This window comes from Phodopus roborovskii, unplaced genomic scaffold (assembly GCF_943737965.1).
Source record: "Phodopus roborovskii unplaced genomic scaffold, PHOROB, whole genome shotgun sequence".
Lineage (NCBI taxonomy): Eukaryota > Metazoa > Chordata > Mammalia > Rodentia > Cricetidae > Phodopus > Phodopus roborovskii.
The window spans coordinates 4656478-4673212 of record NW_026126516.1 but is presented as its reverse complement, the minus strand read 5'-3'; the positions used below and the strand labels follow the sequence as shown (position 1 = coordinate 4673212).

General features: G+C 48.1%; 2 protein-coding genes across 2 annotated transcripts in view; one reads left to right on the top strand and one right to left on the bottom strand.

Moving 5' to 3' along the window:
• The window catches only part of Serpina4 (serpin family A member 4), an 82078-nt gene that overhangs the window by 35491 nt on the left and 29852 nt on the right, over positions 1–16735 (bottom strand). The window lies entirely within an intron of this gene.
• On the top strand, positions 1183–15367 carry Serpina12 (serpin family A member 12). The gene is made up of 5 exons (XM_051196541.1): positions 1183–1355; positions 7955–8605; positions 10040–10310; positions 13513–13660; positions 15054–15367. The coding sequence occupies exons 2-5, from the start codon at positions 7972–7974 to the stop codon at positions 15243–15245; spliced, it is 1245 nt and encodes a 414-aa protein (XP_051052498.1). The 5' UTR covers positions 1183–1355; positions 7955–7971; the 3' UTR covers positions 15246–15367.

Here is a 16735-nt window from a genome sequence, read left to right as displayed (position 1 = left end):
CAGCCTCAACGACCGGAGTCATGACCACATCAGTTCACAGTTAAACAGTTTCTCGAGAAACACTTTCCTGGATTACCACCTCCTCAGCGCAGGCTTGGAGATGGAAATCGCCACTTTGTGGGAAAGGAATACCCGGGCAGATTCTGCTGTCTGTGGCGGCTCATTACCAGAACTAGAAATGAAGCCGTGGGTCCACTGCTCTTCCAAACCAGGACCGCTGGTGTTTGGAGGTGCTGACGTCATCCACACGACTTTGTGGAAGCGAGAAAAGTGGAAAGTAGAATGTCATTTTGCTTTAAGTGTTTAGAATTTAACTCCCAAGGAGTTATCATCTGGGAAACGCAGAAGAGCAAACGAGGGAAGAACACCCACGCACAGTCTCAACGAGTATGTGATGGTAACACGCGGGGTCACTTTCTTGAGTGACTCCAGACGTTGGCACACGTGTTTGTGTTAGCTATTTGTCTCACTGCTGTGGCAGGATACATAACAAAAGCAACTTAAGGAAGGAAGTGCTTGCTTTGGCTCCCAGTGTGAGAGGACAGGCCACAGTGATGGAGTAGTCATGGCAATAGAGGGTGGCTGGTCACACAGGCAGAAAGCAGAATGATGGCACTTAGCCCAGTTTCTCCTTTTTATCCCATCTAGAACCCCTATACACTGAACGCTACTGCCCACACTTAGGGTGTATCTAACATCTGAGTTCATCTAATACAAATACCCTACACAGATTCATTTCATGGTGATTCTAAGTCCCGTCAAGTTGACAGTCAAGACCAAACATCGAGATGCTTGATTCCTGTTTCCCCAATAGGAAGGATGCTCATCTACACTCAGACCACTCCTCCCAAAGATCTTCATGGGTGCTACTGGATCAGAGTTGACTACCAGGACCAAAAAAAAAAAAAAAATAGCAAAACAAAAAGCGTGAAGGCAAAGGAATGAGCCCTCTCACCACACAGTCCTCAACCTTTATGGTGGAGGACAAAGGTGATTTGGGGGTTGACCCTTCAATGTCAATACCAAGGGCGGATCCACCTGTTGACTCTCCCAATCTCCAGACAGTAATTGGGAAACTAAAACATTGCAAAAGATATGAGTGGTCGGCATTAAGGTAGCTCCCGCCCAGTGGGAGTGGTCTGCACATATGTCACTGTGGCTAAGCTGCGGAGATGAGGAGGATCCTCAGAGGAAGTGGTGTAGCCACTGCTCCTGGAAGTCCATCCCATCGACTGACCCTTGGCCAGCTGCTTCAATTGGCCACATTCTGCCTCTTCAAGGGGGCCCTGGAGGTATAAATAATAAAGCAAACCAGGCAGGTCCCTTTGGCCCTGTGGATGTCGCCTGGATGCACTGTGAGTATGCAACTCCTAGAAAGACTGGAAAAATAGTCTGTTCCTTATGAGGTTGACTTCAGGGGTGAGAGACTGAAGGGTCTTGTACTCTCTAGCCCATGTGTGAATTAGAAATTCTAGAGGATTCTAGAGTGTGTAAGAGCATCCCTGGAGGAATGCTAGGCACGTACAGTGGAAGCCTGGTTCACTTCCATGAATATCTACTTTTGAGAATTTTCTAGAAGAAAACTTGCTGGGGTGAGGGTGGGGGATGGGATCTTCAGAGTCTACGTAGAGTCTGCCTTGCCCTCTGACTGGCCCGGGTTAGTCTTGGTGGCTCTGTTTGCCCCCCAGCTAAGGAGCTAAGGCAGCTGACACAGAGGTGGCTGCCACCAACCTCCAAGTTCCAGGAGAAAAATGAAACATGCTGCTTCCTTGCCTGCTTAGCCCCCCCTTCTCCCTCTCTCTCTCTCTCTCTCTCACACACACACACACACAAGTTGGGATTACAGGATGATGGGAGTATATCTTTACACTCAGCACTCAAAAAAATGTTTTAGTTCTAAACTTACTTTGAAAAATAATAATGTCATTGTTAATGCCTCAAGTTAAGTTTATCTTAAAACAGTATCAGTGGGTCCTACAGTGTGTGCAGGATGTCTTATTGGTACCCAAGATGGGGCACTTTGGTGCATCTTTGAATCTCTCAGCTCTGGGGAGAGCACTGGACAGACCCAAGTACTGCAGACTGAGAAACTCCAGGAAGGATCTGGGACAGCTGGGGTCTCAGAAGGTCCTCTGGGTATGACAGGAAGGGTACTTGGTATAGGCAGCTATCATAGGATGCCTCCACAGAGCAGGGGACTCTGTGGTTGCTTCTAGCTCAAGATATCATGGGTGAGAACTTGTCAGAAGAAGCCACATGAGTGGTCTCTGATGGGAGAAGGGCTAGCAGGCGAGCTAAGTTCATCAAGGGATGAAGTATCAGGACAGAAGGAGGTGGGCATGGGCCCTTCTTCTAAAGGGCCTCCCCTGAGTAAGGTAGTCTATAGCCCACATGTTCTGGTTATACCCAGCTTCTCTAACCATCTGCTATTAACCAGGAAGCCATTTGCAAATCCATCATTACCACAGTTGGCCCCCCATGCCCACGGGCTCCACACCCACAGATCTGGCCAACAAATGTTTGCAGACAACATTTACACCAGCAGTGAGTATGCAGACTTGTATTTCTCTTGTTGTATTGCTTAAACCAGCCAGTACTGCATAGATTGCCAGAAAATATGCACTGTGGAGGAATTGCCAGCAATCCAGAGAAGATCTGAAGCGTGCAGGATGATGCATGGAGGCTTCAGGCAGCATCATATCATTTTATACACAGGAAATGAGCCTACCAGGGCACTAAAAAATGGGAAGGTTATACACATTCATTTATACACACACATGTGCAAACACACATGCACTTACTTAGACAAGTCTCCCAATTAGCTCAGGCTGGCCTTGCACTAACAGTTCCTTGCCTCTCAGCTTCCCAAGTGTTAGGATTCACCAGGGAAAAATTAATATGTCTGCCAATGCATTTTCTTGTGGCTTTGTCAGTGTGGGAGGAGGTGGAGGCAGTGCCCATGGCTGAGCCCTCCAGCAAGGACTGGACACATGCATGTTTGAAGCCAGTGGTGTAACTTGCCCCAGTGGTTTCTTGGTGCTGGGGATCAGGAGGTAAATTTATTCATAGGAAAAAACAAATAATGTTGTTTCCCCAAATAATGTGGGATGTGAATGATCAGCAAATTGAAATATTGTTGGCTTTTTTTGTCTCTCGTGTGTCCCACAGGCTTCAATGTCTATCTTCTTTTTCTTGCTTTTATTTATATACTTGTGGTTTGTTTTGAGTAACAAACACACATTCATATAAACATAGACACAGAGAGAACCTTATACACATTCCAGCCTACAACCCAACTAACTGTTACTCAACTCAAGAGAGCTGGCCCATCAATTTATTGGGAAATAACCAGTTGCCCTACTATTTTAATTGCCAGAATAAAAAAATAGCCTACTTAGGCATCTCATCCATCTGACAAATTTGGGTCAGTTTAGGGCCTGTGGAGATGGATGGAAAACATGAGTGTGGGTTGCTTTGGAGAAAAAGGTCAAAGGCAGGTCTGGGCAGGGAAGGATAGGAGGCCTAAGGGGACCATAGTGGCAGTGTCACAGGCTTGTAGAAGTCGGTCAGCATGTGGCTGTGTCCTGAGGGGTGGGACAGATGTTGGACAATAGCATCTGGTGGTGAAGGGACCAAATTATAGCCCCTACACCAGCACTGTTTAACACACGAGGATGCTACGTCCCAAGGGTTAACAGAACACATCGGTAGGAAAGGGAGGCCCATCATCCAGGTGTATGATTCTTTCACTGGTCCTCACTGCTGGAGCCCAGCACCATGAGAGCCTTTCAGGGCTTGGCAGTGGGGCTCCTCAGAGAGCCTGGCTGAGAGTGGGGCTTGCAGGGAGTGCTGCTGGGGCAGAGCATCTAGCCAGCAGTTGCCTTCCTGGGCTGGCTCAGGCCTCTGTCCTGCCTGCTCTGACTCACACCTAGCTCCTGCCAGTTTGCCCATGGCCCTGGCTACCAAGATGGTTGGCAGAACCTCTCTTGAGAACTTTTTGTCGGCTGTGTGAGTGACGTGACATGTCTTAACTTTTCCACTTCTCTGCATTGGGAAATGACACAGGGTGGCAATCTGCTTTGAGTAACACAAGCCTCTATTTTAATCCCAGGTGCCTGTGTCAACAGCCCAGCCCATGGAATCCTGAGTTCTAGTCCTATTCCCTTTTTCTGTTTTCGCTTCCTTCCTTCTATCTTCCTTCCTTCCTTCCTTTTTTCCTTCCTTCCTTCCTTCTTTCCTTCCTTCCTTCCTTCATTTCTTTCTTTGGTGTAGCCCTGGCTGTCCTGGAACTTTCTCTGTAGACTAGACTAGCCCCAAATTCAGAGATCAAGCTACCTCAACCTCCAGAGTTCTGGGATTAAAGGCGTGTGCCACCACCTCCCAGATGAGTCCTATTTTCTTTAATTTATCTGAATAATCTTTAAGGAATCTATCATTTCTCCCCCATAATCTATTTCTACCCAGCCCCTCACTAATAGCAAATTAATTTTAATCATTAGCAAATGGGATTCTTTGGAGATTAAGGTGTTTAAAGAAATCTGGTCTCATAGAAAACAGGACAGCACCAAAACATGCCAACAAACAGCTCTGAGGTTCACTCTTGGTGAGCCACTGGGGTCATAGGCGAGTACAGTCATCCTCTCTGTACTAGGCTTGACTGGTTAAGGACCATCTCCTAAGCCAATCATAGCAGGGGAGTTGAGATTGCTTCCATTGGGTTCTCCCTAAGAGTTCAGACAGAAACCTGGTCCCTGGGGTGCATGAAGTCCTCCAGAGAGGGAATGGCAACTAAAACAAGAATGGGTACTTGAATAACCCACCAGTTATGTTTCTTGTTGCTATGACAAAATACTATCTGGAAGGAAAGGCTTATTTTCGCTCAACAGTTTCCGTCTACCATAGAGGCAAAGACTCTGGGGAGTTCACGGTCATGGGGAGCTTGAGGTGGAGGCTCCTTAGGTCTTGTGGGATAAGAAATCAAAGAGCAGCTGGGCGTGGTGGTATATGACTTTAATTTAGCACTTGGGAGGCAGAGGCAGGTGGATCTCTGAGTTTAAGGCCAGCCTGGTCTACAAAGTGAGTTCCAGGACAGCCAGGGCTACACAGAGAAATCTTGTCTCAAAAAAAAAAGGAAAGAAAGAAAGAGGAAGAAAGGAAGGAAGGAAGGAGGAAGGAAGGAAGGAAACAGAGAGTGATGTCAGAGGCAGAGATGGGTTTGAAGGCCCACCCACTAGCGGTCACATCAAGTCCAAGGTTACAAATCCTCCCCAAACATACAACATCCCCAAATAGGGCCACCAACTGAGGACAAATCATGAGCCCAAGAGGAATATTCAAGATTCAAGATGTAACAGGTAGTGCTTACTAGAATTTTCCAATACAGTGCCATAAACCCTCCAAAAATTTTTCTGCTGTGCTGAAGGCACATCTGAAGTGCCTTCTCTACAGGGAGACCTGGGCTGGGGAACGCTGTGTACATGTGCTATGCCAGCATCTGTCACCTGGAAGACCACACCTGGTGTCAGGTCATAGGACCTAGTTCAGCAGACCCTGTTGATAGTCAGTGCCTCTATGAAGGTCACAACTCCTCTTCCTCACCAGAAAAATCTCTGCTGCCCAAAAGGAACCAACTGTGTTAGGAAGTTGGAAGCCACATACTGAATCTTGGGGACAGACTACAGCTCCCCATTGTCTAATTCTACCCAAAGTGTCAGAACCTCTTAAGACCCCACTTTGGGACCAGACCAAGGCTGGCTGGCACATGGATGGCATCTTTGTTCTGTCCCCTCCTCTCATCCTGCTTCGATTATTTCCCTACAGGCTCTAAGACAACTCTCATCCTGCCTCCAGCTCCAATGTAGGGAGCCATCTCGTGCCACGAGGGATAGCCTTTATTGTTGATGGGTGCACTGGTCCCCGTGCGCCCTGGACTCCAGAAACCAGAAATTAAGGGGAAACCGTAAATGGAGTTCCAATTGATCTAAATAATAAAAACCCGGAGTCAGAGATAGAGGCAAATACTGAGAGATCAGAGAGAAGGAGCAAGCTAAAGCAACTTTACCTGTTTCCTTCTGCCTATAGCCTCTCTCTGTCCAGCCATCTCACTTCCTGTTTCCACCCAGCCATCTCACTTCCTGTCTGTCTGTACAGACCTCCAGATCTCTATGGTTAACTAGTGGCAAGCTCCATTCTCTGATCTTCAGACAAGCTTTATTTGTACAAGCAAGATATCACCACAGGAAACACTATGGCACACCAGAGGTCCACTCAGAGGCCTGCTTTTACTTTACATATTAATAGCCCCCAAATCATTGAAAACTTGAATAGAGAAAATAAATGTTCTGGAATACCATGGTTTAGGCAGCTCTGTGGAGCCATGTGTCTAGAGATGAGAGGAAAACAGGGAAGGGAAGTTATCTACCCTGGAAAGTCACAGTGCCACTGGGGGATGCAGGTCCCGAGGGGTCAGTGAAAGGAGAAACAGGCCTTAAGTCAGACAGGCTTAGCTTTTGTCTCCATCAACACTACCCCCCTTTCCTGGAAACGATAAAGGGAGGGTTTGCTGAAGACCTGCCTTCTTCTCTCCCTCCATGCCGTGGAGTCCTCTACAAGGAGGATTCCTGAGAATCAAGCAAGAAAACCAAAGCCAGCTCAGGCCAGCCAACTTCCAAATGGAAATCTATTGTCTTGGTTTGAAAAAAATGGAGGCAACTAGGTACCAGGTTGAATCAGGGATTCAAGATGTCATTAGATGTGACTCTCATTTCTTTTTCCATCATTATCTCTCTTCTCTATGTCTGCCTGTGGGAGACAATGGCCAGGTTCAAGTTTGAGGTTATGTCATTAAACCAATCACTTTTAAGAGGACTGCACGTCCCCCACGAAAATCGCTGAGTGACCTGAGTCGAGTCACACTCTCACTCAAGAAACAGTTGTAGCAAAAGGATAGTGTTGTGCTGGCACGTGCTCAGTCACACGCCCATGCTTCAGCATATTGTCATTGTGGAGGGTAGAATGTTCTCAAAGACACTGAGACATTGCTATCTTAAGACAAAGGATGGGCTGGGAAGATGGCTCAGTGAGGAAATCACTTGCCATGCAAGCATAAGGAGCTGAGTTTGGATTCTCAGAACCCACATAAAGCCAGGAACCATAACAAATAGGTTAATCTCAGTGCTCCTGTAGCAAAATGCCAGATGGAGATGTGAAAGTCTTCAGAAGCTTCTGGGCCAGCTAGTCTGGCCTATGCATCGGTGAGCAACAAGAGATCTTGGTGGAGAGGGTTGTCCTCTGCTGTCTACATGTCTATCATGGGACTCGTGTGCCCATACTCACACACATAAATTCTCTCTCTCTCTCTCTCTCTCTCTCTCTCTCTCTCTCTCTCTCTCTCACACACACACACACAAAGTACACTTACCTGTGTACATGTTCATGTGTATCATATATATAATCACACATACAAAGTTAAGAGAAAAGTACTCAAAAGCAAGAGTAGTGCGCTATGGAGATGGCTTAGCCAATAAAGGCACTTGCTCTCAAGCTTGATGACCTGAGTTTGAGCAGGACCACATGGTAGAAGGAGGGAACCAACTACTCCAAATTGTCCTTTGGTCTTCATACATGTGGTGTGGTGTGTGTGTGTGTGTGTGTGTGTGTCTGTATAGACAGACACACACACACACATGTGCGAGTATGCTCAGAAATAAACATGTGCAAAAAATTAAATGGGAATGGTAATCTATGCTCAGACCTCTCACATAGGACATGAGGACAATGATTTCTAGTCCCTGGGGAGATGACAAAGATTAGAAGCTATCAAGGATCTCAAAGCACTCAACAATGGTGCTCAGTGCCCTGCAGCCACTGTCTTCTCCCCCTCGTCTTCCTGGTGGATAAGACAGGAGCCATGGGGTTCTCCTCTTATGTTAACCTCAGATCTACTGCTCAACAGGATAATCTCCAAGGACAATGAACCTCGTGCTGGGCCTGGGCCTGTTTCTGACAGGTCTTTTCACTGTGGAAGGTCTTCTGCAGGCCAGAGATGCTCTAGATATCTATGGAGCTCCACTCAAGATGCAAGAGTGGAGGGGCAAGAAAGATGCCCGGACACTTGCTCGACGCAACATGGAATTTGGCTTCAAACTTCTCCAGAAACTGGCTGCCAACAGCCCTCAGCAGAACATCTTCTTCTCTCCATTGAGCATGTCCATTGCTTTCTCCATGCTGTCTCTGGGGGCCCAGAACTCCACACTGAAAGAAATCAAGGAGGGCTTCAACTTCAAGGGGATGCCAGAAAGGGACATACACTTGGGTTTCTATTACCTTCTCCACAAGCTCAACCAAGAGACACAGGACATAAAGATGAACCTAGGCAATGCTCTGTTTATGGACCAGAAGCTTAGGCCCCAGAAGAGGTTCCTGAAACTGGCTAAGACAGTATATGATGCAGATATGGTGCTTACTAGCTTCCAGGACTTGGAAAGTACTCAGAGGGAAATCAACAAGTACATCAGTCAGAAAACTCACAACATAGTCAACAACCTGGTCAGAAGCATAGACCCAGGCACAGTGATGCTTCTTGCAAACTATATTTACTTTCGAGGTAAGGCTATGGGTATGCCAGTGTGGAGAGGGTGGAGGGACTTGGGTTAGAAACTTGACCCTGTCCTTAGCTCACTCTGTGTCAGTAACAAGTCAGGACTCTTCCCCCTCTGGCTCTAAAGTGAACACCAAGATATACAACCCATCAAGGGATTACTGGATTCAGAGCAGAAATGATGGCAAAGTGAGCTTTACAGTCTACATTACTTCCCCCCCCCGTGTGTGTGTGTGTGTGTGTGTGTGTGTGTGTGTGTGTGTGTGTGTGTTTTCATTGTGCCTGGTTGTACTCACATGTTTTGGTTTAGTAGTTGGAGTATCTGCTTCTTAGATGAGAGAGAAAAGTGAAAGAGAGAGAGAGAGAGAGAGAGAGAGAGAGAGAGAGAAAGAGAGAGAGAGAGAGAGAGAGAGAGAGAGAGAGAGAGAGAGAGAATTTACTCCAAGTTCCAAAACCAGTCATTCAGAACTGGAATCCACTTCTCTAGGGCCTGGTGCTATGTTCTCTGCTTCATAATGAGAAGTCACCTGGAGTGATGTTGATGGAGGTGATACCTTAGCTGGCACCTTTATGTCAGTCTTCAGAGAGTCCCTAGGTGGAAGGGAAAGACTAAAAAAGAATATGGAAGAATGTTCTCTGACATCTGAACTCACATAACACACACACACATATATGGGATTTGGATAAGTAGAAAAACGAAGGAAAAAACAGAAAATAAAAATATAATCAGAGGCTGACACTTCTTAGCCCAGGCAAGGCCATCACTTGGCTCAGCAACATGGTCCCAAATATGGACCCCATGTTCCACAGGGAGACTGTTGACCAGTGAGGGAAAGGAAGGTGACTGTGGCAGCCTGAAACCTTTGACATACCTGCCAACATCCTCACTCTCCAAGTAAAGTCTCAAGTCCCAGGAGATCACACTTGTTCAAGGTAGCCCTTTCAGAGCAGTGAAGCCTAGCTTTGGACTCAGGGAGTTGACCTGAGTTCATGTGTAATGTCATGACACTCTCTAGGTAAAGACAGAGGGTTCCTGAGGCGGGGAAGGTGACTCAGGTAGTGATTTTCCCTGTTTTGCAAGCATGAGGACCTGAGTTCAGATTCCCAGCACACACACACACACACACACACACACACACACACAGCAGTAACAATAAATAGATAAAAGGGGAGGAATCAGACAGGGTTCTGCAGCAAGGTCCCACACAGCACACTGTCCCTGTGGTTTTCTCACCCACACATGAGATTGGCAACACTAATACCATGCTCTTTTAATTGGTTCCCTGGGCCTGTGTCCAACCTTCTAGGCCTTCTAGGCATGGAGGAAAAGGACTTCATGAGCCCTTCCCTGACAGCCTATTACTTCACTCTGAACCCATGTGGATGGTTACGGTGAGGGTTCTGGACACTTGTGCCATTTTGTCTGTCTTCAATCCTAAGCCAGGTGGCAGTATGAATTCGACCCAGAACAAACCAAAGAGGAAGAGTTCTTCGTAGATAAAGGCAAGACCGTGAAGGTTCCCATGATGTTCCGAGGGGGCATGTACGACATGGCCCATGACAGCCAGCTCTCCTGCACCATCTTGGAAATGCCCTACCGAGGAAACATCACAGCCACCTTCATCCTTCCTGACAAGGGCAAAATGAAGCAAGTAGAACAGGGCTTGCAGGTAGACATTTTTGCCAAATGGAAAAGCCTGCTCTCAAAAAGGTAAGACCAGAGTCTGGTCCATAGAGATTCCTGCTTCTTCCAGCCTTTCCTCCATCTCTCTTCATTTTTTCTACCTTAGTGCACAGCCAGGCTCTCAGTAGGGCTCTGTAAAGATGCTTGAGAGACTAGGGATAAATCTAGGAGCCGGTGAGACACTGGCTCTTTGAAGTCGATACACTGAAGTTGTGGGAGTGTCCCTCTCTTCTATTGGAGGCTCCCATCTCTTTCCAGGGTAGTAGACTTTCCCACATCTACTAGAGGGAACATTTTGTTTCATCAGGACACACACAATGGGCCAGCATCCCTACTTTCCAAGTTCATTTGGTCTAGAAGGTCGATATGATGTACAGACAGGGAGTCAAGACTAGAAATATTCATCTTCCTTTATTGGGCAATAGAGGAGGAGGAGAGCAGAGCGGCTGTTCATTCTGCATCTCCTCTCCCCCCCACCCCCCCCCACACACCATGGAAGGCCTAGAAGAGGTTGAAGGGCTACACCCTTTTCTAAGAAAAGGGACCTCATCAACATGTTTACGCTTAACCTCTCCCACCAACACTCCTGATTCACAAGAGTATGGAACACATCTGGAATCCAGCCTGGCTTGCACACTGAAGACAGTCTTCACAGACTTTGAAGCCTGTTGCCCAGACTTCCAGAGAAAAGCTCAGGTTTTCCTCAGAGGAAACAGAAAGCTTCCTCTCTGAGAGGCACAAAGCTGCTGAGGTTTTAAAAATAGTTGCCTCCCCATCAATCAACTTCAAGAGTTCTCTACCTTCCTATCAGTTAGCATCAATGATCCACTACCTTCTTATCAGTCAGCTTCAAGGGTTCACTACCTTCCCATCAGTTAGTGTCAAGGGTCCTTTATCTTCCCACCGGTTATCATCAAGGGTCCTCTACCTCCCATCATTCAGCATCAACAGTTTGTTGTAGCAGAATCTCATGTAACCCAGACTAGCCTTCAACTCCCCTTGTATCCAAGGATGACCTTGAAAGTCTGCCCCTGTGCTGGGATGACAAGCGTACATACTTGGTTTAGACAGGTTTAGATACGTGTCTTTCTGAGCCTGGCTTCTTTCACTTAATGTGACTTCCAGTTACATCCTACTTCCTGAAAATATGATGCTTTCATTCCCACAGCTTGCTAAAATCTCCACTGTGCATGTATAAGTACCCCTTTTTCTTTATCCGCTCATCAGTTGATGTGCCCTGTGGGTTTTTTTAACCTTGTCATGGACAAGCACGGAAGTCTTGCCATATTTTTACAGTCTCCATATTTGTACCCAGATGCTGTGTTCTTTTACTACTCAGGAATGCCACTCCAGAACTTTTCTCTTTGCTTCCTGACATCAGATAATGTCCACGCTGTCTTTGGAGTCACTACCAGTGAACAGAAGGACAATACTACACTTCCTGACATTGAGTCACCCTCATGCGGGCTAGGACAACCTACAGCTCCCAGGAGTGGCTTCTCCACAGCAAACATGAGGCATATGTGTACCCTGCTCATCCCCCACCCTATGCTGGTGGCCTGGTCCTTGTGCTGGCCTGAGGGCAACTCCTGATACTAATAACCCTTCCCAGGGTCTCTGCTCACTACTCAAATCCCTTGGTTCCCTCCCCTGTGATGGCCCTGAGGCATTTACCTGCAGGTCCTGCTCCCTACCCCTTCTCAAACTCACATGGCCAGGTGTTTTCACTCTCCTCAGAGACCAGGATGACTAAGGGGGCCATGTTGCAGAGTCCAGGGTCAGCAGCTGGGTGTTTCTTTCCCACCAACCAGCCATACCCTCTCCTCCCAGGTCACCCCATGTGGCACAGCTCTGCTTGCCACTCTCCTTTGCTGGCTCCCCTCCCCCATCCCTACAGTAGAGTCCAATGCCATAGTGCTCAGTCTCTAAGATCTTTGCTATCTACATTTACACTCTGGTGACCACCACAGGCACAGAGCCTTCTATACTGTGTCAACCATGACACTGTCCTTATCCTCAGAACCCTTTTCCTTTTGACATCTCCAGAATGTCCCTGGACATCTACTGGGATCTCCATGTGCTTAGAAAGGCCTCCCCACACCTGCTCTGGCCCATCTGTCTTTATGGCAACTCCACCATCCATTAACTCAAGTTTGACCCATTGGATCATGATGACCAGCTTCTCCCAACTCCTCCTGCATGTGTTAGGAAGCTCCATTATCCTACATGGGACCAAATTGGGACTCAGCCTCTACCCTCCACCTCTGAGGTTCCCATACAACCTGCCTGTCAATGGTCTATTGCCTGGCAACTATGCCTGTCCTTAGCAACGAACACCAAGAGTGTATTCTAAGCAAAACAGCAAAGTCATCCTTTCAAATCTTAATCATTACCATGGCACACCTCTGCTCAAAATCCTGCCATGGCTCCCTGTTGCTTCAAGAACAAAATCCAGTTTGCCTAACTCCACTTTAGGTTGGCCCAAACCTCTTATTTGAGTCCCAGCATCCCCTATCCCCACAAGTTGATCTGTTTTCTCTTTTTCCCTCATACTTACTGCCTCTTCACTACCAACATTTGTGAATGCCCACACTGTGCCTTCCTTAGTGTTGATTTCATTGTCCATCTTCCCTGCTGGAACACAGGTCAAGGCTTTTCCTGTCCTGTTCAGCACATGTAATAGGTGCTTAAAAACTATTTGTTGAATAAATAAGTAAGTGGAAAGGTAAATTTGGGGATTATCGGGCCAGGGAACAGTATCAAGTTTGAGACTTAGTGAGATTCCATAGTAAGCCAGGAGTAAAGGTGAAGAGGGGCCCAAGACCATAGGTGCAGTTCTCCTCAGGTGCATGGTTTAGACCAACATCCTTTGCCCCGGTTATGGGGCTTCTAAAAGCAGGATGGACTTGAATTCAGCTCTGACTGGCTCCAGGTCTTAGGCTTTGCTGTCTAACCTGACTCGGGGTGCAGCACAGGCAGCTCTGCTACAGAGAAGATGGGGAATGTTTCCAGGGGGTGGGTGCTCTGAAGAAGGCTGGGCAGGAAGCAGGATGTAGTCAGCGAGTATTGAGTCCTAGAGTTGAGCCTTTCTCATTCCAAGGACAGAAAGACCTGTGAGCCTCAATGCTGAGAAGATAAAGGTCTCATTGCTCACCTTTTCCAGGAAACCACCATGAACAGTTATAGAGTCCTTCCATTCACCCTTGTCCTGTCCTTCTCTACTCCACAGAGTGGTAGATGTGTGGGTGCCCAGGCTCCATATCTCCTCAACTTACAACATGAAGAAGCTTCTCTCCCGCCTGGGCATCAGCAGAATCTTTGAGGAAAATGGTGACCTCACAAGGATCTCATCTCATCGCAGCCTGAAAGTGGGAGAGGTAAGCTCCATGGCTGGACCACTGTCCCCTCCTACACGGGCACCCTCATGCATCCTCAGCTAGAGCTGCTGTCAGGGCAGCCAGCCCTGTGATCTCAGGCACACCCCTCCTCAGTCTCAGATTCTATTCTCTAAAGCTAGAATGGTCACTCACTTTGTCTACACTGGAAGTCGATTCAATGCTCTGCATAGGGATCAAGTGCTGGGACATTTATCAGACCCATACCCAGTCCGAGGTTGACCCAAACCTTGTCTGACAGTTCCACAGGCTTCTGAGAAGGAAGGAGGAAAGTGGACCATAAAGACAGACAGGGAGCAGGCGTGGTCTGAAGCAAGGTTGCAATCTGCTTATCAGGATGGGGAAGAGGACTGTGTCGATGGGGTCTTCAGACTAATATACACAATAGAAGACTCTCAGCTAGATTTGAATTTCAGGGACATAATACATAGCTGTTTTGTAGCATAAGCATGTCCAGAATATGGCATGGGGGCAATATTCACACTTGAACATAACTATTACTTATCATGAATGAAAATCTAAACAGACATTTTATATACTTAGCAGTTTGGGGGTTAAAAGAGCATAGAAGGACAAGATTTCAGAAATGGGGAAAATGAGGTGTATTAGTTATGTTTCCATTGCTGTGGTAAAACACATGGCCAAAAGAAACTTAGAGAGGAGTTTTTTTTTTTTTTTTTTTTTTTGGTCTGTGGTTCCAGAGGGACAGTCCTGAGAAGGGAAGGCCTGACAGCAGAGAGCAGGAGCAGGAAGTTAGCGGATCACATTTCATCTACATACAGGAAGTACAGAGTGCAAACAGGAAGTGGTGAGACTCTGAACCCTCAAAGTCCACCCAGGATGGCAAGCTTCATCAGCAAGGCTGCACTTTGTGAACCCTTCCAGAGCCACCACCTGGGGACCAAGTGTTCAGATACAGGAGCCTATGAGGACATTTCTCACCCAAACAACTACCTAAGAGGAGTGCCCGCCCGAGGGAGGGCGTGGCCAGTGTGGGAGGTCGGGGAATGGGCTGGTGCTCAGTGTAGTGAAGGGAGGGAGTCAAGTCATCCTGGGAGGGAACTGTGGTAGGGTAGGGATTGTGGGAGGAATCCTGCCCTCTGAGCAGGATCACACAGGTGCTCAACTACCTGGCAGGCGGAGCCACGATTTCACAGCCCATTTCTTCCTCCTCACTGTTGGTGAGCCCCTGAAATTCAGAGAAAACAGCAAGCCCATTGCATCTCCCTGTCCCCTCACTTCCGTGGTAATAACATCCTCCTGACTGTGCCAGACAACTGTATCTAAGTTGTCTCCCTCTCTGGGCTTCCCACCTTTGGCAGGGTATCGCCCCCTGAGAAGCTCAACAGCCACTGACTGTCTCTTGGTTCAACAGGCTGTGCACAAGGCTGAGCTGAAGATGGACGAGAAGGGCATGGAAGGGGCTGCGGGCTCCGGAGCCCAGACACTACCCATGGAGACTCCTCAGAGGATGAAGCTAAACCGCCCCTTCCTGATGATGCTGTATGAGAAGTCCTTGCCTTCCATGATCTTCTTGGCAAGGGTTTATAACCCTAGTGGGAAATAAAGGGGAATTCTCTGTTGGCTTCAGACCTCACCCATTTCCTAGGGTTGGAAGCATTTCACCCCCTTGACATGCAATTGGCCACAGTGTACTCTAACCCAATCCTCCAGACTCACAGTGTTCCACTGCTACCTGGACCAGCGGCCCAGCTGGCGCTTAGGGCCTTGAACTCTATATCCACCCTAGCCTCTTCCCCAACCATCAGCATTCCTGGACTAAATGCCATCCCCAGTGTGCCCTCACTTTTTTTCCCACCAGGCAGGAAATGTCTGCTATTTAATAAACCCCACCTCCTCGGACACAGCTGCTGGCTATCAGGTAGATACTTCAAGGAGGGCGGGGCCACAGAAAGTAAACAGTTTGAAAGAGTCTTGGGCTGGCAGCTGAGGAGAAGGTGCTGCTAGGGAAGCCGCATGTCTTGTCTGGGAGCCTCTGCTTACCCTTTTGAAGTGAGAACTGCATTATTCCTTTGAGAAAATCAGTACCAATTCCTAGCAGAAACATTCTCGATCATGAGTGCCAGGCTTGGAACTCTGGCGCGTGTGCTCCATGGCCCTCCTCCCAGGGTACAGGTGGGGTTGTTAGCCCAGCCAGACCTCGGAGAGCGCAGTGGAAGTGGCCCCGCCCCTTGTGCAGCGTTAGGAGAAGGCTGTCTTTGGGAGAAGCTGGGAGTCACTGCCAGCTTTGTTGACTGATATCTTTCAGGCACAAGAGAAAGATTCTGGAGCTCCTCAGGCCTGTGACCAAAAGCAGATTCCACTATTGTATCTTTGGGAAATGAGGGTCTTTACCCACTTCGAAACACTGGCCCTGCAGGAGCTGCTTATGACCACTAGGGGGCAGCAAGGGGCTAGGCCAATGCTGTCTCCCTCTGGCTATAATGGCCTGCACCTGCTGCCTTGGATGATGGGCGTTCAGGCTTGGTATTGATGAAGCGGCAATTGCCACTTCTTGCCTGGCAATTTTCTGAATACTTTACCCTTCTTGTTTGGATCATTAAAGTCCAACGGGCAGCCAGAATGAGCAAACACATGGAGGAAGTGAGGCTTGGAGAGATGAAGTGGCTTCCGGTGTTGTTAGAGTAAGCTTGGGCAGCAGCATTGGAGTTTGTGGTAGGAAGATCTCAGCTGCTCAAGCCAGTGAGAGGCCGGCAAGCACCTCTCCTCCATCCTGTACCCTGTGGGGAGAGGCTCTTCAGAGGCCAGGCCTGTGGAGAGACCTGAGAAGGACTGAGGGCTGTGAGCTGAAAGTTACGGAGCCCACAGCTCCTTTGGGTGGGGGTGGGGGTGGGGAGAAGCCAGCTATACCAGAGGCTGAGCACTGGCATGGAAGTCTTGATGCTGGGGATGCTGCAAAGCCGGGTTAGCCACTGCGACTCTGAGTGGCTTGGCTGCAGCCAGGGCCAATGCATATCCTGGGGGAGTGATGACAGATGCCTCCAGGGACCAGGTTGGCCAGAAGAGTCCAATGGAATTCTGCAGTGAGACCCAGGG